This window comes from Callospermophilus lateralis, chromosome 9 (assembly GCF_048772815.1).
Source record: "Callospermophilus lateralis isolate mCalLat2 chromosome 9, mCalLat2.hap1, whole genome shotgun sequence".
Classification (NCBI taxonomy): Eukaryota; Metazoa; Chordata; class Mammalia; order Rodentia; family Sciuridae; genus Callospermophilus; species Callospermophilus lateralis.
Genome location: NC_135313.1, coordinates 36,929,008 through 36,955,095, shown reverse-complemented (window position 1 = coordinate 36,955,095; position 26,088 = coordinate 36,929,008). Strand labels below are relative to the sequence as shown.

The following is a 26,088-nucleotide window of genomic DNA, read 5'->3' as shown; positions in this document are numbered from 1 at the left end:
TAAAACAATGACTTCCCTAAGAGTGAGTTCTCTATTTCTAGAAATAGACCTCATAATATCTCAAAGATTGCTGTGAAGATTTAAGGAGATCAACAAAAACCCATAATACTGACTCTCATACTGAATAGTTCTGAAAAAAAAAACTTCATATATTTGAAAACATTAAACATAGTACTGATTTATTTTCTATTTTAGCAACTGGTGGATCATAAATATGAACATTGCTAATTGGTACTTACTGTTGGTGATAATGGGATAAAGAAATGTTACTATATATTACAACTTAACTCTTGTAACTAACAATAATTTGAAAATATCAGCTTTCTGCCATGTTTACTGCATTCCATTTTGAAATGAGCTACATTAACAAACACTAAGTTAAAATTAAAATTAATTCTGTTAACTCATAAGTAAAAGAAGAACTCAAATGAGCAAAAACATCAATTTGTTAAGAGAGATATAATAACTACCTAAACATTCCAGCAGAAACTAGGAAAAAGCTAGGGAAAAATAAGAAAAAGTTAGGTAATTTTATGTTTTCTCTTTAATATCTCAATAAATGTTAAAGGCAAGAAATTAATTAACAAGTTAATTAATGAGAAAAAAGTTGAAAGCATTATATAAATTTGAGGAAAACAGACATAATTCCTAAAGTTTTAGTGATTATTCACACTTATAGTTTTGACACTTGTGGTTGGGTTATAGTACATACCATGCAGTGGTTTCTGCTATTCTATATTTTCACTTTCAGTATTTTTGCTGATGAATTTTAAATTACTTTTCCAACTGGAAAATTTTATAGTTAGTAATTCTAAATTACCAAATCACTCCTATTGCTTTGACTATTTTAAATATTTTCATCATAAAAGATCTTTTCTTTAAAGATGTACCTATACAGAATATAAGTAAGCAACATTATTTATGTGTATTTTTCCTTAGTCTCCCAAAACTAAGATATATTAACCCATTAAGTCTTAAGTTTTCATTCTGTGAATCTTTCAATGAAATTGACACAAGTGCATTAAAATAGGTTGGAAATAATAATCTAGTTTATATATATTATTATATTAATTCATGTTAAAATTATATTTTTATTATTATAATTATATTGTATATCACATTTTATTCATCTATACTATATTTAAGTCTTTATAGGTGTTCTACATCTAGGATGATGAGATAAAACGGGTTCATTTGGGGCAAGATATATTTATGTGACCTCCAACTTTGCTAAAACAACTTTATTAGATGAAAGAAACATGATGTTTTAAGAAGATTCTATAAATATTTCAGAAAGGACTATTAAAAAATATTGAAAAATACATTAGTTCTCAATACATACGAGGGATCCCTACTTGTTGTTTTCTTATTGCTGGTCCAATATTCAGTTTCTTATCTTTATAATTAAGTTTTTCAGCCTAAAATAAAGAAAAAACAAACAACTTTATTATTCTGGTATTGCTATTTCTAACACCAACAAAGAAAAACTAATGAGAAACAATTTTAAAAAATCAGACTATTTTTGAAAGCAGCAGGGCATAGTAGAAAGGGCAGATTTTTGAATCAAATAATCTCGGTCTCAATTTTGGTTCCAATATTCCGACTGTAACTTCTTATTTGTAACATAATCAATCCTCATTATGCATTGCTTCTATATTCATGAATTTGCCTATTTACCAAAATCTATTTGTAACCTCAAATGAATACTTGTGGTGATTTCAAGGTTATTAGTAAACATGTGCTGAATGGTGAAAAATTTGAGTAGCCTGACATATGAGTTCCCAGTGGAGGTCAAACAACCCAATGTTATTTCTTCTTTTCAGTTTTCATAATGTAAAAAAGTATCTTTTTTCATATTCTAATTAGTGCTGCATTTTTTTTTACATTTTTTGTTAGTGATTGTGTTATTTAAAATGATCTCCAAGTATAGTGCTATGCTAAAGTGCTGGCTTATGGTCCTAAGCACAAGTTTCTGTTATATGCCTTATAGAGAAAATATGGATTATATGTGCTTAATTCAGGCATGAATGATAGTGCTGGTGGCCGTAAATTCAATGTTAATGAATCAATAGTATATTAAATAGGGTGTATTTAAATAAAAACAAAACAAGGTTATGTACTGACTGACTGATGACAATATTGTAATCAGAGGTTCTTGGGAACCTTATATTGTATTTCCCCTAGGAACAGCAACAGTTCAGTATTCACTAATTGAGTATTCAGGGCAACTTTATAGAATAAACTACAATGAATAACAAGATTCAACTGTTTATTATTTTGATAATATATAATTAAAACTCTTACTTTTTCTAAAAAAATTAAACATTACATTTGCCATAATTCAAAATTATTACACTGAACTACAGGGTACAAGTTTTTCTATGAATGATCTTGCTTTGTATAAAGTTTTTCATAAAGAAAAATAATCTCAGATAATTTTACTCTGTGTTTGTGGTGATTTTTAGGAATCAAGATCTTACTATCGCTTCACAAAAGATACATCTCCAAGTTATTAGTTCAGGTAAACAGATAAAAAGAATTTTACTACAGCCTCATAATCACAGTCATGTAATGATTTGGAAATTGTCCTTCTGCAGCATTTCTTGGAGATCAATGGCAGTCTTACAAGGCACATACTTTTTTTTTTTAAAAGCAGTTCATTACTGTAGTTGTACTTTATTATTAAACACCTTAAAGTATTAGTTTCAAGGAGACATGCTCCAAAAATGAAGTTAAATGCATCAAAGAACTTACCTCTTGTAAAATTTTTTGTGCATCTTCTTGTGTTTCAAAAGTGACAAAACCATACCTTAAAAAAATTGCATCATTAATAATTATTTTCTTAAAACATTACATTAGTTATATTAAACTTTTTCTTTTTTCCAGTGCTGGGGACTAAACTCAAGTCTTACACATGCTAGGTAAGTGCTCTACCACTGATTACATCCCCGGTCCTATACCAAAATAATCTTTTTTGTTTGTTTGTTTGTTTGTTTAAGGATAGGTCACTGTAGGAGTAAGCCTCTTTCTATATTGTAACAGTATAGGAATCTTAGAGGAATCATTCACAACATAAGGCAGGGCACTGAAAGGAAAATAAAAGGAAGAAACCAGGGATCTTGAAACAATTTCACTCCTGAGTTGAAAATTATGAGATTCATGTTCTGGTTTAAAAATTGGAATGTAATGAATTTTGGTCTAAAGCAATAATCTCCTTTAAAGTAGCAGAAGTTTGACTTTCGAGGAATAAAAGTAGAAAAACACTTAAAAAATTAAAAATCTAAGCACAATAAAATTTCTTGTATTGGTAAAAGATTGTATAAATGTATTAAATATTATTGGCATGTATAAACTGATTATACAATTATTAGTATGTTTCCCAAATAGTATCAGTTAAAATGTATACAACCTAGCTTTTATGTCTGTTTTTTCCATACAAGTATAATTCATATAATGTTCAAGATACAAATATGAGTTATGCCATTTCCAAAAAACAAATTAGGTAGAGAAAAAGGAAACAATAAAAGTATATCTGAAATTTGATATATATACACATAGAGAAGAATGAAATTATGGCATATGCTGGTAAATGGATGGAACTGGAGAATATTGTGCTAAGTGAAGTAATCCAGTGCCCCCAAACCAAAGGCTATTGAATATTCTCTCTGATATGTGGAATGCTAACCCAACAAGGGAGGGTGGGGAGGGGAAGAATAGAAATTCATTAGAGTAGACAAAGGGGAATGAAGGTAAGCGGGGGATGGGAAATAGGAAAGGCAGTAGAATGAATCGCACATAAATTTCCATCCTTATATTGAATATATGACCAGTGTAGCACCACATCATGTACAATCACAAGAATAGGATCCTAATTAGAATAAGTTATACTCAATGTATGTACAATATGTCAGAATACAGTCTATTGTTATGTATATCTAAAAGGAATAAAAAAACCAAATCTAAGAAAACATAATTTCTATTTAGATAATGAAATTCTTGAGTAGTGCAAAATAGCCTTCAATTTCCTTTTATTTTTAATGATTTATCATATTTAAAGTTCCTTCCTTCCTTCTTTCCTTTCTTTCCCAGGGACTGAAACCAGGGGCACTTAATCACTGAGCCACATCCCCAGCCCTTTTTATTTTTTATTTTGAGGCCGAGTCTCACTTAATTGCTTAGGGCTTTGAAAAGTTGCTGAGACTGGCTTTGAATTTATGATCCTCCTGACTTAGCTTCCTGAGTTGCTGGGATTACAGGTATGCACCACTGCACCTGGTAATGTTTCTTTATTAATAAAGGACTTTCTCTTTATCTGTTTGCACAAACATTAGATAAGAGTTAACTATTTTTACACTATTTTTTTTTGTAGAACATGTACACCATCCAGTGGAAAATGCATAAAATACAGCTTACATGTCCTTGTGCATTGCATTATTCAATGATAGAAATTAGATATTAACAAAATAATACAAATTATGATAGCCAAACAAAAAAGGGATAATCTCAACTCATCTGAATATTATTTGGCACTATCAAGAAATATTCATCTATTTAAAAATAACCTATAAAGAATAGGATCCCATCATTTCCAGAATACTCACTTGCCATATGTTGTTTCTCACTAATATTTTTTGTATCTATTTCATTGGTCCTTTTTTTGTGTCTGTAAATATTCATGTCCTGTCCCTCTTTCTATAAAATAAACAGAATCCTTCACTGGTTTCCACTGCCTTCTCTCTTTTATTTTACCTTTGCAGTAAAATTCATTATGTGAATGCACTATGTGAACTACCTTTCCCCCCTCCAAAATTTGGCTTTTGTACACACAGCAATCTATTGAAACAGCTCTACACATTTCCAGACACACCTTATTGCTTTCTTCTCATTTTCAATCTCCTTGATATGACAATTAAAAAATCATTCTCATTAAAGTCATATTTCTCATATTAGTTCCCTAATTAGGTCTCTCAGACACAATCTAAAGACATTCCTTGGAGTCAGCTGTTTTTAAATAAAATTTTATAATAATCTAAAGGAGGGAGAAGTTTCATTAAGTATCTGATCTTTAAGCTTCTGGTCCCATAGCTACCAATACATTTGGTTCTCAACATTAAGTGCTTGCTGTTTAACACTAAATGGGCCCTCAGTCTACAAAACATACGTTCCCAATAAATAAAGGAAAATTATAGTATTCTTTCCCATTCCACTAAAACACACACACAAGTGTCTAATACACGTAAATAGACTGAAAGGTAGAAGAAAAAGAGAGGGAATGGAATTCTGTTGAAAAAAAAAAACTACCACAATAATGGGATAGAGGAAAAAGAGAAGTTTAGTACATTAGACAAAGAGGAATGAAGGGAAATAAGAGGGGATGGGAATAGGAAAGACAGTGGAATAAATCTGACAATTTTCCTATGTACATATCTGAAAAGATCTATCCAAATCCCACCATCATGTATGTCTACAAGAATGGGGACCTAATTAGAATGTTATAAATATGCATGTATAATTTTATAAAAACAGATTCTATTGTCATGTATAACTAAAATGAATCAATAAAAAGAAAAAAAAGAAAAAATGAAATCAAATTAGTAAAAAAATCTAATAATTCAATAAGAACACAACTGTTAATTCTATATACTATCTGTAATGATACTAACCCTTTGGACACTCCAGCTCTGTCATTTACAATCTTTACTTCTTTTACAGATCCATACTGGGAAAAAAATTTTCTTAAATCATTTTCATTTGTCTAATGGCATAAAAAGAAAACATTAGGAAACCTTTTTAATTAATAAAAGATGAAACAATTCATATGTTTTGGACACAGAAAAAGTTATAAATAAACAATACTATTGTAAAAGAATGTCTCTCCTTAAAACAGTTCTGAAACTACTATGTCATTAAAATAAATACAAATCCTTTGCTTTATGCAGCAGCTATATTGTTAAACTATTACAAAAACAATTTAAGCTGACTTATTCTAAAGCTTTAAAAAAGGCTCAGTATTTAAAAGAATCTTTAGGTCACTCTTGTTCTCTAGTTGACAAGTTTTGAAAACACAAATTTGGATTAGACATGCTATAACCACAGTAAGGACATATTACTATTGAATCTTGTGGCTCAGGAAGACTGACAGGTATGACAATAAAACTAAGTAACATTGGCCTATTCCAGTTACTTTATTATTATCAACATAGTCTCCAGGAAAAGTCAGGGGTTAGGAAAGGAATATATTTCCACAATTACTTGAACTTAATTTGTGATAACAATGAACTAACTATGGGATTTAAATTTATTAGATACTTTATTTGTATTCAACATACATTTCAGTAAATTCAGACATTATGATGGTATTTAAAATAATAACATCATAAGTTAGACTTATTATGTATAAAACATGTACAAAGATGATTTTTACACTGTGTTTTTTATTTGAAATAGTCCGATAACAGACTTAAAACATATTTTCCTAGATTATTCACACTATATTCACAGTGCTTTCATTTTCTGGTTTAGTTGCAACTGTTTGCATCCAAGAATAAACATCTCTGGGAGAAATATCTTTATATATAGGAAAAAGACAGGTCTTAGAGCAGAGTTACACCCTTTGAGTTCTACTGCTATTTCACTACTTAAGTATACTATCACTTTTTAATTGGTAACAAAAAATTTGCTAAACTGGATGATAACAAATATTAAGTTAATCTAAGATTAAGTGAATGTCTTTTATTCTAATAAATGCAAAATGAAATTAATGCTAGAATAAGGATTGTTATTAGTGATTTAAAAAATTAATTCATACTATTCTCTGGTGGAAGACTCACTATATTTTGCAGTTCTACTTCTTCATGAGAGGATAAGGACAGAAAGACACAATGATTAAACACTAAGAAGACTCAGATTTTTTTTTTAAAAAAACTGTATTATAAAACCCCATTTCTTTATCCCAACCTTTATTTTAGATTCCTCAGCAACCTCCTAGACTTCAATCTGTTGCAGATAACTTTCTGTGATAGAATTTAGGATTTGATAACAAAAAAAGGCCTATACTATCAGAAAAATGCATAACAATAATAATTACTTAAATCAGGTAATCAGCCATTTCACTTACAATAGCAGAGTTGTGAGGTAATTTTTAGCACCTCCATATGGCAGGTGATAACACCTATAAGAAAGGCCTGCATGAATGTTTTAAGTTGAATAACCCTTCTTTCCAAATGGATACATGAAAGTATTTCTCAGTTTCTCAGTAGGCTTCTAAAAATAAGAGTTTAAAAAAGTCTGAGACGCTGGCCACTATAGTAAACTATATATTTGAGGGCATTTATCTATGGTTTTGAAAGATATTAGGAAAACACTATGCAAGAAACCACAGCAGTTACCTTAAAGCTAAGGCTTCACTATAACAATGGCCTCCAAAGTTCATATTGTTGGGTTTCAGTAACTTAGAATAACCTGACTATACAAATGTTTATTTATTAATGACTTACTTTAAAAATAAACTATGATGCTGTAATATAAGTGAATTCTGAATTGAGTATTTCTGGTCAGTCATTAATATTTTCCAGAAAGAGAAAGTCTTTAAACATTTAATGGGCTAGAGACATAGCTTAGGGGTACAGCACTTGCTTAGCATGTGCAAAAGTTCAGTCCCCAGTACTAAAAAACCAGCAACAATAATAACAACAACAAAACTTTTCTCTTTATTTTTGGCAGCACTGGGTATCAAACCCAGGGCCTCATGCATACTAGACAGGCACTTTACAAGCTTTATCTCCAGCCCTTTTTATTTTTAATGAAAAGTATACTTAAGACTCATTATTTTGGCAGATACCCTGTGACATTTTTCTTAAGCAGGAAAAAATGTAAATTGTGACAGATTGATTATGCAGAAATAATGTGTTATAAATGTCAAACATCACATCTAATGGCCAAAAGGATTTTTTCAAAGAGACATTCTCTATGTCATATGACATTACCTATGTCATATGTAATATAGAAACTTAGAAATACTTCTATGCATCCATTTGGAAGTAAGGGATATTCAACTTAAAACATTCATGCAGGCCTTTCTCCCATATGGAGGTGCTAAAAATTCTCTCAACTCTGCTACTGTAAGTGAAATGGCTGATTACTTGATTTAAGTAATTATTATTGTTATGCATTTTTCTGACAGTATAGGCCTTTTTTTGTTATCAAATCCTAAATTCTATCATAGAAAGTTATCTGCAACAGATTGAAGTCTGGGAGGTTGCTGAGGAACCTGAAATAAGGTTGGGATAAAGAAATGGGGTTTTATATATAATCCAGTTTTTTTTTTTTAATGTGAGTCTTCTTTTGAAAATTATAATCACCCATTATTTTGAAAATTGGAGTATTATGCAAGAAAATATATTAGTGTGTTTTGATGACATGAACAAAATGGGGTTTGAGTCAGAAAAGCAGATGCTAGTTTTATTCTGTCACCATATAGACAGGAGACTATAGCCAGGTGAATGAGCCTCAATTCTCTTTTATGTGGAACTGGGAAATTATACATGTTCACTTAACTTATATAATTATCAAAAATTTTTATATTAAGATGACCTGAAACCTGCTAATCAATATCAAGTAAATATAGTATGCTGCATGCATAAAAGGTACCTTAAAGTCAATTCCTCCTACAAAGATGCGATTAGGGATCACAGTTCCATATCTTGGGGCACTTGTTGGGTTATTCAAAGGCACAGGTGACACAGGATTAGGGGATGGAGATAATGAATCTGTTTGCGTCTGATTTGATGTTTGCTGTAAAATAAAATTCTTTTAAACTTTTAGCACTAGATATAAGTTCCAATGTAGATTGTAAACATTTTTCAAAAGATGTCATTTAGGCAAAATGTAGTATTTTACATTTCACTTTTATTCTAATATTATGAAGATTATAATTAAGAGGTAGTAGCTTTTAGGGCCAACAAATAATAAAGAAAACTAAGAATCTACTACAGACAAGTTCTTAACTATTAAATATGCTATTTAAATATACTTTCTAGTAATTATCATTAAATACATTATTTAATTATCAAGGAAGACTAGTAAACTCTTAAAGAAGTTAAAGAAAGAAAAAAGCAGCCCTAGACAGATGGTAGCTGGCCTGGCACTAACTGCTAGGCTATGGTGTGTTATATTATGGTGTGTTATATTATTAATGGAACACTAACATCATAGATCACTCTATCTGATGTATCAAGATAAAAACTAGACCACGCCATAATAAGCTCTGTCAAAACAAAAGCATTTCCAAAATCAGAAGAATGACCAAACATCCCTCTATCCTAGCTGATTTGAGTGATTGTTCCTTGTTTATCAATCATAGTTTGAGCCTTGATTTTTTAGATAAGAATTAACATATTCAATCATAGAAATACCCTCACTTCTTGACAACTTGCACTCAAAGATAGAGTCCTTCTTCTTGAACCCCTAAAAATTGCCCACTGAGCGCTCCCATGCTGTACTTTCTTCCTTCTTCCAATGAGTTAATAGATACAACTTTATTAAATTATAGGTGTATTCCTGGTGGTCTTTGGCTAAAGGGCCTTGAGAAGTTAATAAACTCTGACATTCAAGTTCACCATTTTCAGCCTGAAAAATCAAAAATTTAAATGTACTTATGTATTAGAAGATTAAACTGATTTTGTAAAAAAAAAAAAAAAAAGGAAATTACATACTTATAACTCATGAGGTTAATTAATACTAAGGAATTAATCTTAGTACATATGCATATTTTCACAATTCTAAGTTAGAGGACCTAATTTAAATTTAATAGATACACATCAATGTATGAGCCTTTGCACAATGGTAAGCTAATAGACTTGTATGGTACAACTGAAAAAAATGACTTGAGAATATAATTTTGAAGAAAATCTTATTAAAAACTTGCTAATTATTTTCCATTTAGGAATAGTCTAACATACTAAATGAGTGCTTCAAAAAGACTGAAGTTTATAATTCCAATTCTGAGAAACAAATACATGAAAACAAATTTCCAACTTAGGGAGTAGATTTTTTCTTTTTTACTTCATTGACCAATAAAAACCATAATCCCTAAATTAATTTCTACAAGATGTAGAGAGAAGTAATTAAGCCAGTGTGGCCAGTGGGCTATAGGGTAAACCTTATGGACCCATCTTTCCCATTCGGTCTTAAAGAGGAAAAAGATATAATCCCTAAGTTCATAAACACCTTTTAAAACAAACAACAGACTGCATTACATTTAACAATTACTATGTTTAATTTCAATGGGAATGCAATCTTAGTTTCCTCTCTGAGCAGTTGGAGGTTATTTATAGCATTAGTCACTTTACTCAGTAGGATACAGTATTCAGAATGGATGATTTTGTGATGCATAATTTTACTTTTCCCAGACAACCTAACAGTTATAGTAGATACAACCTTGTCTCTCAACCGATTTGTTTACAGTGTAGAAATTACTTATTTGTTAAATTAAAAAAAAATCAGTTTTCACAAAATTCTCTTCCTAAAAACAGAGTTCAATGGGTGAATCATTTGTTTACAAGTTTAAGTAAATAAAACTTCATTATTTTTCAGATAGAGGAATGAAATGAACAAAAATGAACAGACCTCCTTATTTCTGACCTTAAGAAACAAAAGCATACTCATTGAGGAAAGAAAAACTTTTTACAGCTAAATTCATTTCATTCTCCAGTCTCTAAGGCTCCATGCGTTCCAACTGCCTATTTTTTCTTCTTACCACTGAATATTTTCTAACACACCAAATAATTTACTTATTAATTTTATTGTCTCTTGCCACCGTAATGTAATATTCACGAGGACAGGGGGCCTGTATTTTTCTTTTCTCTTCTGGGCAGCATCGAAAATAGTGACATTACATAGCAGGAGAGATCTGCTGGCGATATGTATATCTCTCATTTGTATAAGAGCTAAAGAATACGAATAATATCCTAGAAAATATTTTAATCTTAGCTGTAACAAGGCTCAGGTAGAGGCAACGTCTAAATTCTTCGGGGATTAGCAATGAATTAAACAACAAAGCCTCGAATTCCGCTGGCAATAATTTTGCAAGTGTATGAAAGCAGCCAAGAGAGGCTGCTATTGAGTTAGAAGGGAAGGTCCCCGCTTTGTAAATCTCCTAGCCCTAAAGGGTTTATTAAAATTCTCCAAAGTAATTGCCCTCACTGCCTTCTGGCCTTGAGAATTAACCTTGAAATCTATCACCTCCTCTGCACAGACAAGAGGAAGAGGGCGGGCTAACCGTCGCAATCACGGCCTCGGTGCTCCTTCCCCTCCGAGGCCAGCAGGTGGAGGCGCTGGGGGACAGGGCCGCAGCGACAACTTCCTCGGGTTCTCTCAGGTCATCGTGGACTTGGGTACTGCCACGAGGATCCACCCCCTCCCCACCAAAGTGCGGGAGGGAAAAGAAGGCTAACCAGCGAGAAATTTTGCCGGGCAAACCCGCCAGCAGCAGTGGCGGGAACCCTCAACGGCACCGACACCGCCGCCGGCCTCGTGTGCAGCAGGCCTCGGCCCTCACGCGGTGCGTGCTGATTGGCTGCCAGCTGGGCGCGGGGCGGGGCGCGGCGGCACGTTACCGCTGCCCTTCAGGCCTGCTGGAGGTCCGCCCCGCTCCCAGCCTGTCGCCTCGCGTCTCCCGCCCGGCTTCCCGAGTCTGACAGGGCCAGGACGTGCACCCCATGCCAGACTTCCTGGCTCAACCTGGGCCATTGCATCCTCCCAGGTCTCTCGGGATTTACAGGCCCCACTGACCAGTCAGGGAGTGAAGGCGTCGACTCCCTGGCAGCTCCTTCAAGCCGTGGGCGGCCAGGCGGAGTCCCGCAGAAGCCAGCGTCAAAGGGGCAGCCCAGCGCAGTTTCGGCGGGAAAGTATTTTTAATCTGCCGAGACTCCGCCAGGTGCATACAGGGCTCAGCCACTCGCGGCCTCCCTTCCATTTCTGAGGCTCTCCCAGTTGGCGTGCCCGCCCGCACCCAGCCCAGGCCCTGTGGACCCTCGCCACCACCCCACAGGGCCTGCAGGCGGGCGGCTCTTCGCAGCACTCAGTGGGGCACCCGGGCCATGTTTCTTCCCAAACAGCGAGCGTTTATGCTCTCAAGTGCGCCCCTCCAGGCCCTCAGATAAGGGGCCCATGGGGCTCCTTTTCCCCGCCACCAGGGCCCCGGCCGGTCGCCGTACTCACCGCCCCGGACTCGGTCTCCATCTTCCCCTTCGCTCTTCAAAGACGGGCCAAAGGTGTAGAAACCTAAAGTTTGAAGGCACCTTCACACCGAGGAAGCCACGCCACGTTTTCCCTCTGGGACTCTCCCCCTGGCGGCGACGACGGCGGTGGCAGATGTAGGGGCGCAGGCTCGGACCCGGGGCCTGAACCTGCCACCTGGGGGGGATGGGGAGGGGCTGGCGGCGTCGCCTCCGGCAGCGGGCCTCGGTGCGGGCGGGCGCTGCAAGCCCGGGAGGGGCGCGGGCGGGCGGACGGGTATCGGCGAGGTCTCCGAGGCGGCACCACTCAGGGGCAGGGCGCACAACAAGTTGAGGCGGGAGTGGGGTATGCGGATCGAGGGCTCGGTTATGGAACCGCTCTCGTTGGCTTTCGGAAGGTTGGGGAAGAGAGAGCGAACGGTAATGCAAAGCTCCATGCACCGCACGCTTTTCACTGTCCTCCACTGGTGCGTTTTGAGAGGTTGAGGTGATTTCAAGGCTTTATTATGGCGCAAGAAGCCAGAAGGGGAGACTTCCGAAGGCTGGTGCGAGGCGAGGGAGACACTTTTTAGAATCAAACTCTGACCCCCGAGCCTGACGCGCCAAACTCGGGGACTCCGGAGAAGTCGCAGACGCCACGCTGCACCTGTTGTCGCCGTCACTCATCCCCGCCGGGCGGGCGGGGCGGCGCGGGCGGCTTGGTTGGGACCTGCCGCGCAGCCGGGTCCAGGCTAGGGCGCCAGTCCCGGGCCCGCGCCCAGCCGCTTCCTTGGGCCGCTACTGAGCTCAGCGCCGCGGAGCAGTGGCGTCCTCGGGAGCGGGTCCGTGACGAAGCCACGCGCGTGAGTTGCAGCCCTGCAGCAGAGGCTCCAACCTCCCGTGGCTTTGGGATTTCCTTTGAAAGACGGCTTTGCAAAGAATATTTCTAAAAGGTAGCTGAGATTATATGAATCTTCAAGTGGCAAATTATTAGATAAATTTATGTAATAAGGGTTCTCAATTATTACAACCGATCATCAAGAAATTTGTTTAAGGCTTAATGCTTTAAATCACTTCATTCCCACAGCAACCCGCCAGACAGATAGATACACCCATTATAATATTACAGGTGAGTAAACAGAGACCTGGAGGGTGAGTAATTTGGTAAAGGTCTAAATCTATAGGGATTTAACCCTGGGTCTCTAACCCTGCTCTTAGATCTTAATGGTTTTGCCACGTTTAAAGCATCAGCAGAAACATAAACATCTGTTTAAAAGTTGTATAAATGGTAACTTTGGCAATTTCTATTGTAAAGTTAGACTTCGTGTTGTTTTATTTTCAAGATGGGTTAAAAATTCATATTATTTACCCAAAATAAAATGGGAAACAATTTTTGTTCATTTTAGATGAAGCAACCTAAAAGTTCTGATACACACACACACACACACACACACACACACACACACACACACACACATATACACACACTCATTTTTCTCAGGTTTTAGTTTCTATGGAAACAATATAGAAACATCAGATAAAATTTCGTTCTAGAGCATAATAAATTTGCTGTTCAATACAATTAGGTGTTCTTTGGACATTTTTTCTAGTTCTAATAATGATGGATTTGAGCAGATATTACTATACGAATTTATGTTGAAGTCTTTTATTTTCTGACTAAAAACACTTATTTTTCAAGACTGCATCCTTTAAAAATGATTTATTCACCATAGTAGGTGTTTAGTCTGATGCAAATTAACAAAATTCAGGGAACAATGAGTGTATTCCATGACCTCCTTGAGTGTTAGGGGGATATATTGTATGACAGTATGCTAATTTTCTGTTCTACCCCCCTCCTCCTTTTTTTTTTGGTACTGAGGATTGAACCCAGGGTGCTTAACCACTGAGCCACATCCCCAGCCCTTTTTTGTGTTTTATTTAGAGACGGAGTCCTGCTGAGTTGCTAAGGGCCTTGCAAAATTGCTGAGGCTGGTTTGAACTCTGGATCCTCCTTCCTCAGCCTCCCAGGCCACTGGGGTTACAAGCGTGTGCCACTGCACTCAGCTTCTGCCTACCTTTAAATTCTTACACCAAAAGGAAGCTCTGATTTAAAAATTGGATAAATCACATAAAATTTTACAACTCAATCCAATTTAGTAGACATCTATAGAAATGTTATTTTGCTCAGTACATAGTGGAATATACTATGGGAGACACTAAATGAAGATCAAACTCTGTTCTCAAGGCATTTTAAATATAGAAGGGCCAGGCTTGATGGTAGATGTCTCTAGTCCCAGTTGCTCCAGGAGATTGAGGCAGGAAGATCACTTGATACTGTGAGTTCAAGGGTAGCCTGGGCAACATGGTGAGACCTTGTCTTGGAAAAAAAAAAAGATGAGGGGAGAAAAGACTTCTCAAAATAGTAATTATATCTGAATATGCATATAATAAATAGAATACAATCAGAATAAAATTAATGATATATAAACTATGGTTGGAGTAATCTGGGCCCACAGAAGAAGGTATCGTGGTGCATTGTGGCCAGTGCTGGGTAAGAGCACTATCAAAGTTTTTCTGGTGTAAGCAGAAAAACTGGGGGAAAGGTATTAAGATTCTATCCTGTAACCAACACTGTGTTAGACTCATTCTTTTAAAATCTCCTTTTTCTCTCTTTCACTGTCTATGCTTTTTTCTTACTTGAAATTTGAACCTTTGAGAGGTAAAAGTGACCCTTACCACATTAATAGTGACTGTTGGATACAGTTTTCAAAACTTAATTCTGTTTAACTCCAGTACTCACACACAGTGTACTCTGTTGTTACTTACACTATGGCAATAAGGAGTTTGTTCTGGAGACCTTTGCAAAATAGGGTCATTAGATAACTGAACTATAAAGTTATGTAATCAGAGCCAAAATTTAGGAAGATAGATCAGAAGAGGTTTTGAGGGATAGCAGGGGAAACACTTGACTTAGGAGAAGAAAATGGCTCAAGTGTTTTCAACAGAGGTGACAGGAGTGAGAATAAAATGCTCAAAGGGTTAAGGAGATACCAGTGAGGACTGAGGCTATTGGTCATGGGTAATGATGGAGAGTTATTGGTAAGGATCATTTAGAAGACTCAGTTTTAGATATTGGAGATGCCATTTACAAAGGTAATATAAACAAGTGGCGAGCCTAAACATCTCATTTCTGCTAGTATCCCAGTGATTCTCATCTTTTATCCTTTAGTGTATTCAGAGGATAGTTTTGTGTCTTAGTTTATTTTCTGGTCCCAGTATCTGAGCACTACAGATTGGGTAAATTTGTAAAGAAAAGGGATTTCTTTTGGCTAATGGCTCTGGAGGTCCAAGGTTGAGGGGCCACATATAGTGAATGCCATCTTGCTGGTAGAGTCTTGAGATGGTGTGAGACATTCCATGGCAAGAGGCATAGAGTAAAGGTGTGTGTCTCTTCTGACATTCTCCCTCTTTGTGTAGAGCCATCCATATTAAATCATGTGGGTTGACTTCATCTAATTCTAATTGCCTCCCAAAGGCCCTTCCTCTAAATACCATGGTTGGATTAAGTTTCCACTCTTAATAGCTCACAATGGGATTCATTTTCAACACTTACATTTTTTGGGGACACACTCAAACCATATCCAAACCATAACCCTTTTTATATCCCCCCCCCCAAGATTTACCCAAACCTGTCCTCCTTTTTTGCTTATCTTCTCTTGCTGACAGTTTCCCTCTTCTTGCTTCCTGAGTTTTCTAGCTTTACATTCTAATGACTAATCTACTTTAAGTTCTCCTTTTCTTGATAACCATTTTGATGTTCTTCCTAGCTTATAAAACTAGATAACCCCTGCATAGGTCTTTTGGGCCAATCTGTGTGCTGTGGCATGGAATATAGCAATGATTAAGGTCTGGTTCTTGTTTGGGTAGCAAGTTCTGGTAGCAGCCTGTGATCTAGTGGGAGAAGCATCTAGTGGAAGAAAGTTTATATACTTACTCTCCAAAGCACAGAAGTTGCCAGGTGCAGAGACAGGCCAGACCAGGGAGTGGTTTAACTTGGTAGATAAAACAACACAAAAAGGCAAGTTTAGAAGATGCCTCGGCTTCTATTTCATTTATTTCTTGTTCCCAGGTCTGTTAACCAATTCCTTCATTTGGGGGGAATTTCTAGGGGTTTTCTTTTTCTCTGCAATGGTTGAATGTTTGAAACAGGAGAGATGAGAGATAATATTTAAAAAGTATGCCTTAAGGAGGCAAAAAGTTCAGCTCAGATCTCTTTTCTTCTATCAGGAATGTAATACTTAGACTTGGAGAGGATGTTGTAGAGATGGCCTACACTAGAGCAATATCTCATTTGTTGGACATTTTCCTATAAAATTAATTTACTGTATATTTATACTGTTTACCATGAACAACTACTAAAACACAGGCTATATGATATAGAACCTGCTGCGTAGCATAAGGTAGGAACTCAATAAATATTTGTAGAATAAATGAACAGCTAACCTTCATCCCACCCTGCACTTTATCCTACCCCTACCATTTGAGTCTTTAAACACTTGTATCATTTATCAGTAAACTGAGTAAAGTGGAGTCAGATATATCTACTTTCTTATCTGTAACTCCCAGAAGTTAACTAAAGGTATATTTAACTATAAAGGAAAGTTTTTGTTGTGAGGTTTATAAGAGGTGGCTTTTTTATAAAGTAAAACCTGTGAGACTAAAGAACTTCAGAGAGTCCTGGTATGGCTAGACCATAGCTGTCCTTCTAGACCACTATTCTTTTCAACTGAGGGTTAAGAACAGTTAATCATTGGCAGAGAGCCTTTTTCTTTATTTTTCCCCAATTAATGTGTAAATCTTTAATTTTAATTGATTTCTTCAGATTTATGCTCTCTTAGTGGTTTATATGAATATAGATTCTTTCTCATTCTTACACTTTGAGTTCTCACTCTGAAACTTCTGACAGCCTGGTGGTGGGTGAATCTGAAAAACTCACTGGTTACTTAGTGCTCTAACCACTCTGATGTTCAGTATTTCTTTTTTTTAATTGGCAAATAATAATTTTATATATTTGTGGTATACAATGTGATGTTTTGATATGTGTATATATTCTGGAATTATTAAATCAAGCAAATTAACATATCTATCACTTCTATGTATATGTGTGTATATATACATATACATACACATATATACATACATACAGATATATATTTATTTTGTGGTGAGAAGAGTTAAAATGTACTCTTATCAACTTTGAAATTACAACATTGTTACTAACTGTAGTGACCTGTCTAACTAAAACTTTGTACCCTTTGACCGACATCTTCCCTTTTCCCAATCTCCGTACCAGCTTCTGATATGGGTTTCTATGAATTTAACTCATTTAGATTCCACATGCTAGTGAGGTCATGCAATACTTTTCTTTCTGTGTCTGGTTTATTTCAGTTAGCATAATGTCCTTCAGGTTCATCCATGTTGTAAAGAATGACAATATTTCCTTCTTTTTAAAGGCTGAATAGCATTCATTGTGTGTGTGTGTGTGTGTGTGTGTGTGTGTGTGTACACACGCACACCATATTTATTCATTGACAGACATTTAGGGTGCTTCCATTTCTTGGCTATTGAGAATAACTCTGCAGTGAATATGGGAGTGCAGATATTTCTTTGACATATTGATTTCACTTCTTTTGATTATATCCAGAAGTGGAATTTCTGGATCATGTGGTAATTCTGTGTTTAAGTTTTTGAGAAATATCCATACTTTTTACCAAAATGGTTATATTAATTTACAACCTTAAAAACAGTAAGTAGTCAAAGTTTTCTCCACATCCTCCTGAACACTTGTTTTCTTTTATCTTATTTTTTTTTCTTTTGCAGTGCTGAGGATCAAACCCAAGGCATCTTGCATGCTAGGCAAACATTCTACCACTGAACTATACTCCCAGCCCAAAATGAGATTTTTTTTTTTTTTTTGAGAAAAAAATCTCACTGTTGCTCAGGATGGTCTGGAACTCTTGGACTCAAGTGATCATCCTGCCTCAGCCTCCCAAGTTCCCAGGACTATAGACAGGCACCACCACACCCTGACTTTTTGTCTTTTTGATGATAGCCATTCTAAGAGGTGTGAAGTACTATCTCATTGTGGCTTCAATTTGAATTTTCCTGATGATGAGAGATGTTGGCCATTCATATATCTTCTTTTTAGAAATGTCTGTTGGGGTCCTTTGGGTAGTTTTAATTGGATTATTTGTTTTCTTGCTATTGAGTTGTTTGAGTACCTTTTGTAGTTTTCATATTAACCCCTAATCAGATGTATGATTTACAAATATTTTCTCTCAATGTATAGGTTATCTCTTTTCTCTGTTACTTATTTCTTCTGCTGTGTAGAAGCTTTTAGTTTAATGCAATGCCATTTGTATGTTTTTATATATGTGCCTGTGTGTGTATTATTTTTTTAATACTAGGGATTGAACTGAGGGGCACTCTATCACTGAACTATACCACAGTCATTTTAATTTTTTTATTTTGAGACAGAACCTTGCTAAGTTACTAAGACTGGCCTTGAGTTTGCAATCCTCCTACCTCAGCCTTTTGAGTAGCTGGAATTATATAAATATACCACCATGCCTAGATTATTTTTGCTTTAGTTTTGCCTGTGTGTTTGAGGTTATATCCAAGAAATTATTGATGAGAACAGTGTCATGGAGTTTTCTTCTAGTAGTTGCATAGTTTTAAGACTTAAACATTTTAAGGCTTTAATCCATTTTAAGTTGATTGTTGTGTGTGGTAAGAGTTAAGTAAGGATCAGTTTCATTATTCAGTTTTCTCAGCACCATTTATTGAAGAGACTATCTTTTTCTTCATTATGTATTCTTAGCATCTTTGTTGAAAATCAATTGACCATAAAATAATACAGATTTATTACTGGGTTTTCAATCCTGTTCCATTGATCTACATGCCTGTTTTTATATCAAAACTGTGATGTTCTGTTGCACAGCTTTGTAATATATTTTGAAACCAGAAAATTATGCCTTCAGGTTTGTTCTTTGTGCTTAATATTGTTTTTGCTATTTTTTTGTGTTCTATAAAGATTTGAGAATTTTTCTATTTTTTTTGAAAGATTCCATTGGTATTTAATTCTCTGAACCCATGAGCAAAAGATATCTTTTCATTTGTTTGTAACATCTTTGATTTCTTTCATCAATGTTTTATAATTTTTAGTATATAGATCTTTCACATCTTTGGTTAAATTTATTCCTAAGAATTTTATTTTTTGGTACTTTTGTAAATGGGATTATTTTTTTTAAATTTTCTCTTTTCAATGGTTTGTTGTTAGTATACAGAAACACTATTGATTTATGCATGTTATTTCATATTCTGCAACTTTATTGATTCTTTATTCATTTACATAAGCATGATTTAAATAATTGCATACATATTTTCATTTGTTTTTAGGAGATGACTATGTTTGGAAGCATCTTGCCTTTAGAATTCTTTGAATTATACCTGATCAGATATTTACTTAAGAGAAATGAAACTACTGTGTATCAAATATAAGATACATAACAGCAAGACTTCATTGCAAAAATGATTACCCAGAGCACATTGTTTGCCCCTTTATCTTAACTACTCTCACCATTTGACCACTAACTTTGTTGTTTTTAAAAGTCTTTGTATTCTTATTTATTTCTTGGATTTGAGGCTTGAGGTATTTTCATGACTACTATTATGATAACTTTAATTAATATTTCTCATACCCTTAGGTGTCTTGGCAATTTTTCCTGTTTGTAGTGTCCTTCTTCAACACAGAACATTTCAAGTACTTGTGTATAAACATTTGTTTAGTTGAATTGTTACTTGGCCACACTCCTCCAGCAACTGTATTGTCCTTGAGTAGTTGATTTGGTTCACTCTGATAAGGCAGACCATCTATGTACCATTATGCCAAAGGAGTGAGTAGTCTGTTACCCAGCCTTTGTCACAGAACCATATAGCCCCAGAGGTCTGTGCGTTCAATGGGGGTGCTGTTTTCTAATTCATTTAAAGGTACTATATTGGCTAGTGGCAGCCCTGCCTAAATATAATTTCTACACATAAAAATGGTATCAAGAAACCCATCTTTTACTATCACATTCTCAGAAATTAGTAGTTGCTTGACATTTGGAAAACTTTTCATATTGGTGACTGTTGAAAATTGGGTTCCTCCTGTGTGCAGGAGGTTGTGTGTATGTGTGTGTGTGTATGTTTGTACTTGTACCTGAGCTTGGGAACAGTACCTGAGTGGGGTAAGGGAAGAAGGACTGGGCAGAAGAAGTTGAACTGTGATGTGACAGCAACAAAGGCCTTAGCCCTCCTGGGAGGGCTCTTCAGAGTTGTTCTTCAAGGCCAAGAATCCTGTTATCTGTAGCACTCAATCCATTCCCCTCTATACCCATCTATATTCCTCAGATATAGATATAGGCTGCTCTTTGGGAGGAGACTTGACCTTGGACGAGGTGGGGCTCTTTACCTGATGGCAATTTTTTGTTTGGAATTTTGTTATTCTAATTTGTTATGTATGACAACAGAATGTAATACAATTCATATTATACATATAGAACACAATTTTTCATATCTCTGATTGTGCACAAAGTATAGTCATACCATTCGTATCTTCATACATGTACTTAGGGTAATGATGTCTATCTCATTCCACTGTCCTTTCTACCCCCATGTGCTCTCCCTTCCCCTCCTACCCCTTTGTCTTATCTAGAGTTTGTCTAATCTTCCCATGCTCCCCCCACCCCATTATTAATCAGCATCCTTATATCAGAGGAAACATTCAGCATATGTATTTTTTTTGGATTGGCTAACTTCACTTAACATTATATTCTCCAACTCCATCCATTTACCTGCAAATGTCTGATGGCAATTTCTGGAAAGGGACTCAGCTGAGAATAGTCAGCACTTCTAGCATCTGGGCCTAGTATTGAAGGATGTGTCTGGGTACTATTCTAGGATATTCGATTATGAACTGACTTCATAAATGACTTTTTCTCCACAATGGGATTAAGCAGGTTACTATTGCTTGAAGGAAAGCATTATAGAAATGGAATAACTCTGGGAAAGATTCAAACTATTATTTTTCTTTAGGGTGAATATCTCATAGGTTACAGGGAGTGGCTATATACTAGGAGCATGGACCTGGTAACCTAATAGTATACACTGAAAGTCCAGAGAGCACATTGTATTTAATGAATACAAGCTTAAAAACATCTTACATGAGTTTATCCTCTGTTAGTTATATGCTCAAGAAAATATCAATATTGGTTATTGTTGAGGACATAATTTAAAAACAAAATCTTTTTATGACAAAAGGTAGTTTTGCATATTGGAGCAAGGTGCCCAGCCAAGTTAGGCTCTTATCCTCCTCTTGAAACTGGAAGATAGGGAAGCTATCTCCTTTGAGGTTTGCATTTCAAAAACATGGCTCCTGGTTTTTTAAAAATATGTTTTTAAGATGTTGATGGACCTTTATTTTATTCATTTATTTATATGCTGTACTGAGAATTGAACACAGTGCCTCACACTAGGCAAGTGCTCTATCACTGAGCCGCAACTCCAGCCCTGGCTCCCAGGTTCTTTAGGAAATATTCTGGGTTGTGAGGCTAGCAAGAGAATTATTAGCCTTTATTAAGATTTACATATATATATTTGGAAACAAAGAAATGCTGAAAGTAAAAAGATTGTGGGAGAAGGGTCTTCCCTTATTTTCTGCAGGGAGAATTAAGACTTTTATTTATTTATTTAAAATATATTTTGTAGCTGGACACAATATCTTTATTTTATTTGTGTATTTTTACATGGTGCTGAGGATTGAATTCAGTGCCTTACATGCGCTTGGTGAGTGCTCTACCGCTGAGCTACAATCCCAGCTCAAGACTTTTAATTTGTATTTGCCCTTATGTTATGTATCTAGATTTAAGATTGAATTTCCTTGAAGCACTAAAAAGTTTTAGAAGCAACCAAAGTTCAAAGTTATCATTTAGATATATGGAGTAGCTTTATTGACCATCACTTGTTGATAAGCTTGATAATGCCATGTTTTAAGAGGTAGGTAATATAGTGATACAGTGGTGGTGGAAGAACTTTGGATTCTGTCCTGGCTGTGTGTTCTTGAAGGAGCTGTATAATCTGTTTTCCATCTCCCATATAAAGATGATAGCTCCAACATGAGACTATTGTAAGATTTAAATGATATAATGCATATATAGTCCCAACACAAAGCCCACATTTAGTAAGTGGTCACTGAATTCCTTCCTCCATCCTTTCTCTCTCTCTCTCTCTCTCTCTCTCTCTCTCTCTCTCATCTCTCTTTCCTGAAATTTGTTTCTCAATAAGAACAGTGAAAACTTAACCTATAGTCAATACTGTATCAACAATTTTAAAAAATTTACAGAGGTTAAATCTCATTTTAAATGTGCTATTATAAAATAAAATTAATAAAGTAAAATAAAAAAACATAAAAATAATAGTCCAAAGTTGACTTACTAGCCAAAGTGCTACCTAAGTACTTTGTGTACAATACAAATGTATCTCAGAAAAACCTTAGCTTACCTCAGCTTCCTTATGGTACTAGTTACTTTGACCTGCTGGATTTATTAATTTGGTTTGGGTTTAATTATTTTTTCATTTTTTGTTTGGATTAATTTTATTTTTACATTTTTTTTTAGCTTACCTTTTTGTTCTTTGGAGAAAATGGGTGTGGGAAGTAGCTGTCCAGTGTAGGAGAATGCCAAGGGAAGTAGACAATTCTGAGTTGCACTTATGTCCTGAATGTTCTGATTCCTGGTGTGATGGAATCAGAATTCTTCTTCAGGGTTTTGCTTTGCTGCTGTTTACTTCTTAGTGCTTTCTTTCTCATCTTCTTTTCACCATTATGTTCCCTCCCATCCTTTCTGTAAAGCTTAATTCATTGTAAAGAAATTCCTTTCATCCCCAGTGTGTTCAGTGAATACTTTAGCCACCTTCTTGACCTATTAAAATACAAGTAGACCTTGGGAACCTTGGTCTTCTGCAAAGGTTTCCTCACATTCTTTTGACATACTCAATTGATTTCTGAGGATGCACATCATTTATATTTATTTATCTATAAGAGTTTAAAAAGATGAAGCAAACATTAAAATGTCTTGCTAATAGTGATAGCTTCACACTAGCATTAACTAATATTTTAAGACAATATTCATTTAGGACCTTCTGTTGTTTTCAGAAGTAGATGCACATTCACTTGTCAAAATGTCATTTTGTGGGGCTGACTTCTTGTCAGGTATACTATTTTTGTTTTTATTTCATAATGTAGCTGATGGTATTCCTGTAGTGGGCACAGAAGAAGGATTAACTCTGATATTTTTTAAATGTTCACTATAATTATTCTTGATTCATGATGTTTTCCAGCAATATTGAAGCCATTCATCCATTTTTTTAATTTTAAAATTAATTTTTTTAAAATTAATTATTTATTTTTTTAGTTCTCGGCGGACACAACATCTTTGTTTGTATGTGGTGCTGAGGATCGAACCCAGGCTGCACGCATGCCAGGCGAGCGCGCTACCACTTGAGCCACCTCCCCAGCCCCCTTAAAATTAATTTAACTGAAATCATGGAAGAGATAATGAATTGGAGCTGTCGACTTCTCCATGTTTTGAAAGTTGCAATCTTCCCTCAAAAATGCTTTTTTCACCTACGTATGGACCAAGTGAGGATACCAGTAGAATCTGCATAGAATCCACATATAGAACATTGGAAAAAGTTGATTTACTTGATTATCAATTTAAATCAATATGAATTCTAATATTTTCTTTCCACACTCCTGAGAAACCAGTGCTGAGAAAATTTTTATTCTTTTTGATATAAAGGACACTAGAGTGTATTTTGACACATTGTATATTCATTGGAATACATTGGAATATAACTTACTCTAGTTAGGATCCCATTCTTATGGTTGTACGTGATGTGGAGTTTCATTAGTGGTATATTTATATATGAACATAGGAAAGTTATGTTGAATTTATTTTATCTTTCCTATTCCCCTCTCCCCTCCCTTCCCTTCTTTCCCTTTTGAGTTTGAGAAATTTTTATTGAATGTCTCATTATAGAGCTAAGTTCACAGTGTGCAAAAATGAATAAGATCTGAATTATGAAGTTTAAAGCAGAGGCAGGTCCATGTAAAGAGATTTATCAATATATAAAGTGGGGGCAAAAGGTATTAATGGAGAGTAAAAGGTAATTTGTATGATTTGGAAAGTGTTCTGATAAAGATGATATCTGAACTGAATTTCAAATAAGGAATAATTAGCCCAATGAAAAGAGGTGGGAATGGCATTTCATATAAGCGAAATATAAAAGCATGAAATATAAAAGCATGAAATAGCATGATGTTCAGTGCACTTCAAGTGGCCTGATAATCCTAGCTGACATTTTTTTGTGTGTGGTGCTAAAATTTGATTCCAGAGTCTTGCACATGCTGGGCAAGCACTTTACCACTGAGCCACATCCCAAACCCTCTGAAGGAAGAGATGTAAAACCAGAAATGTAGACAGAAGCCATGGCCATATGTGCCAGAGTAGCAGAACTCAGTTCAGCTGGCACTGGGAAGCCAATAAAGCACAATAGCAGAAAGTCAGACTGTACTTTACATCCCTCTAGCTACCACGTGAGGGAATGTGGACATTAGAATATAATACATGGTTGCTATAATCAAGTTAATTAGTATTAGACAAGAATCAGAATTGGTATTGGATGATGTGAGTAGAAGAGGAAACATATCTGTAAGACAGGCCAAAAAGGATAAGAAAATATCGTAGCAAAAAATATGCATATAATCACAGTAATGTTATAATTTCTAAACCTATTAAGAAAGGTACTGTCAGGGGATTTATGCAGCTTTAAGGAAAGAAATGAGAAAAATAGATGACAGAAATGGAAATAACTATTCACAATTTTATTGAATATATAAATATTTTTAGTTTTTATTATTTTAGTGGATGGCAGGAACATTTACTTGTTAATATGAAACAAACAGTATCTAGCCAGGTGAACTGATAGCATGGTTGTGGAAGACATAGGGCTTTCAGGAAACACATATTTGTATAGGAGGTTTACAGTAACGAATGATCCCAAGTCCAAGGGACTTCCAACAAAAGTTGCTTTCTTACTGATGTTATATGTCCACTATAGATTTACTTCAGCTCTGCTCCATGCCATTTTCAACTTAGGACTCAGTTCTTATCTGGTGAGTGATTAATCTTGTGGTAGAGAAAAATGAGATCATGTTTCTTGTTGCCTCTTAAAGCTCCTGCTTAGTAGGACCTTCCACTCATCTTTCATTGGCCAAAGCAGGTTAAATGGCTGAGCCTGCTGTTGGTGGGAGGAGGATGAATAGCTCTCTTCCAGGGAGGATCAGTGAACATCCCTACTATCTCTAGTATAAACATCTGCTTTACAACAAAGAGTTTTAATGAAGTTTTTGCATGTGATTCACCATTAGTGAATATTATTAATGATTGGTGAGAGATAATTAAGAACACAAATAAGAGAAAATAGTGTGTGTATGCTATTTTTTCATAATTAAATGCTGTTTTTTTTTTCATATACTGGGTGTAGGAATAAGAGACATACCTTTTGGTTTGCAATCACAGATCACAGACTATCTCTTTACATTTTCAGAATATAAACCTTTAAAATTTATATTTTGAAGATAGGAAAAGTTACTGTAAGATATTTTTCTGAAGTTTAGAATTCATAGTGATGTGTTGATGAGAAATGTAGTGACCATCAAAAATCAGAAAACATATTCCATTCTTTAGAAATGGTAGTCTAAATGCAATTGTGT

General features: G+C 35.4%; 1 protein-coding gene across 1 annotated transcript in view; it reads right to left on the bottom strand.

Moving 5' to 3' along the window:
* The window catches only part of Boll (boule RNA binding protein), a 58,998-nt gene extending 46,723 nt beyond the window's left edge, over positions 1–12,275 (bottom strand). Inside the window, exons 1-5 of the mRNA XM_076866194.2 lie at positions 12,220–12,275; positions 8,650–8,793; positions 5,664–5,755; positions 2,755–2,809; positions 1,343–1,418 (exon numbers count right to left, since the gene is read on the bottom strand). Of these exons, the coding sequence (XP_076722309.2) occupies positions 1,343–1,418; positions 2,755–2,809; positions 5,664–5,755; positions 8,650–8,793; positions 12,220–12,240 (388 nt within the window). The 5' untranslated portion in view covers positions 12,241–12,275. The remainder of the gene's footprint in view (positions 1–1,342; positions 1,419–2,754; positions 2,810–5,663; positions 5,756–8,649; positions 8,794–12,219) is intronic.
* Between the last annotated feature and the right edge of the window lie 13,813 nt (positions 12,276–26,088).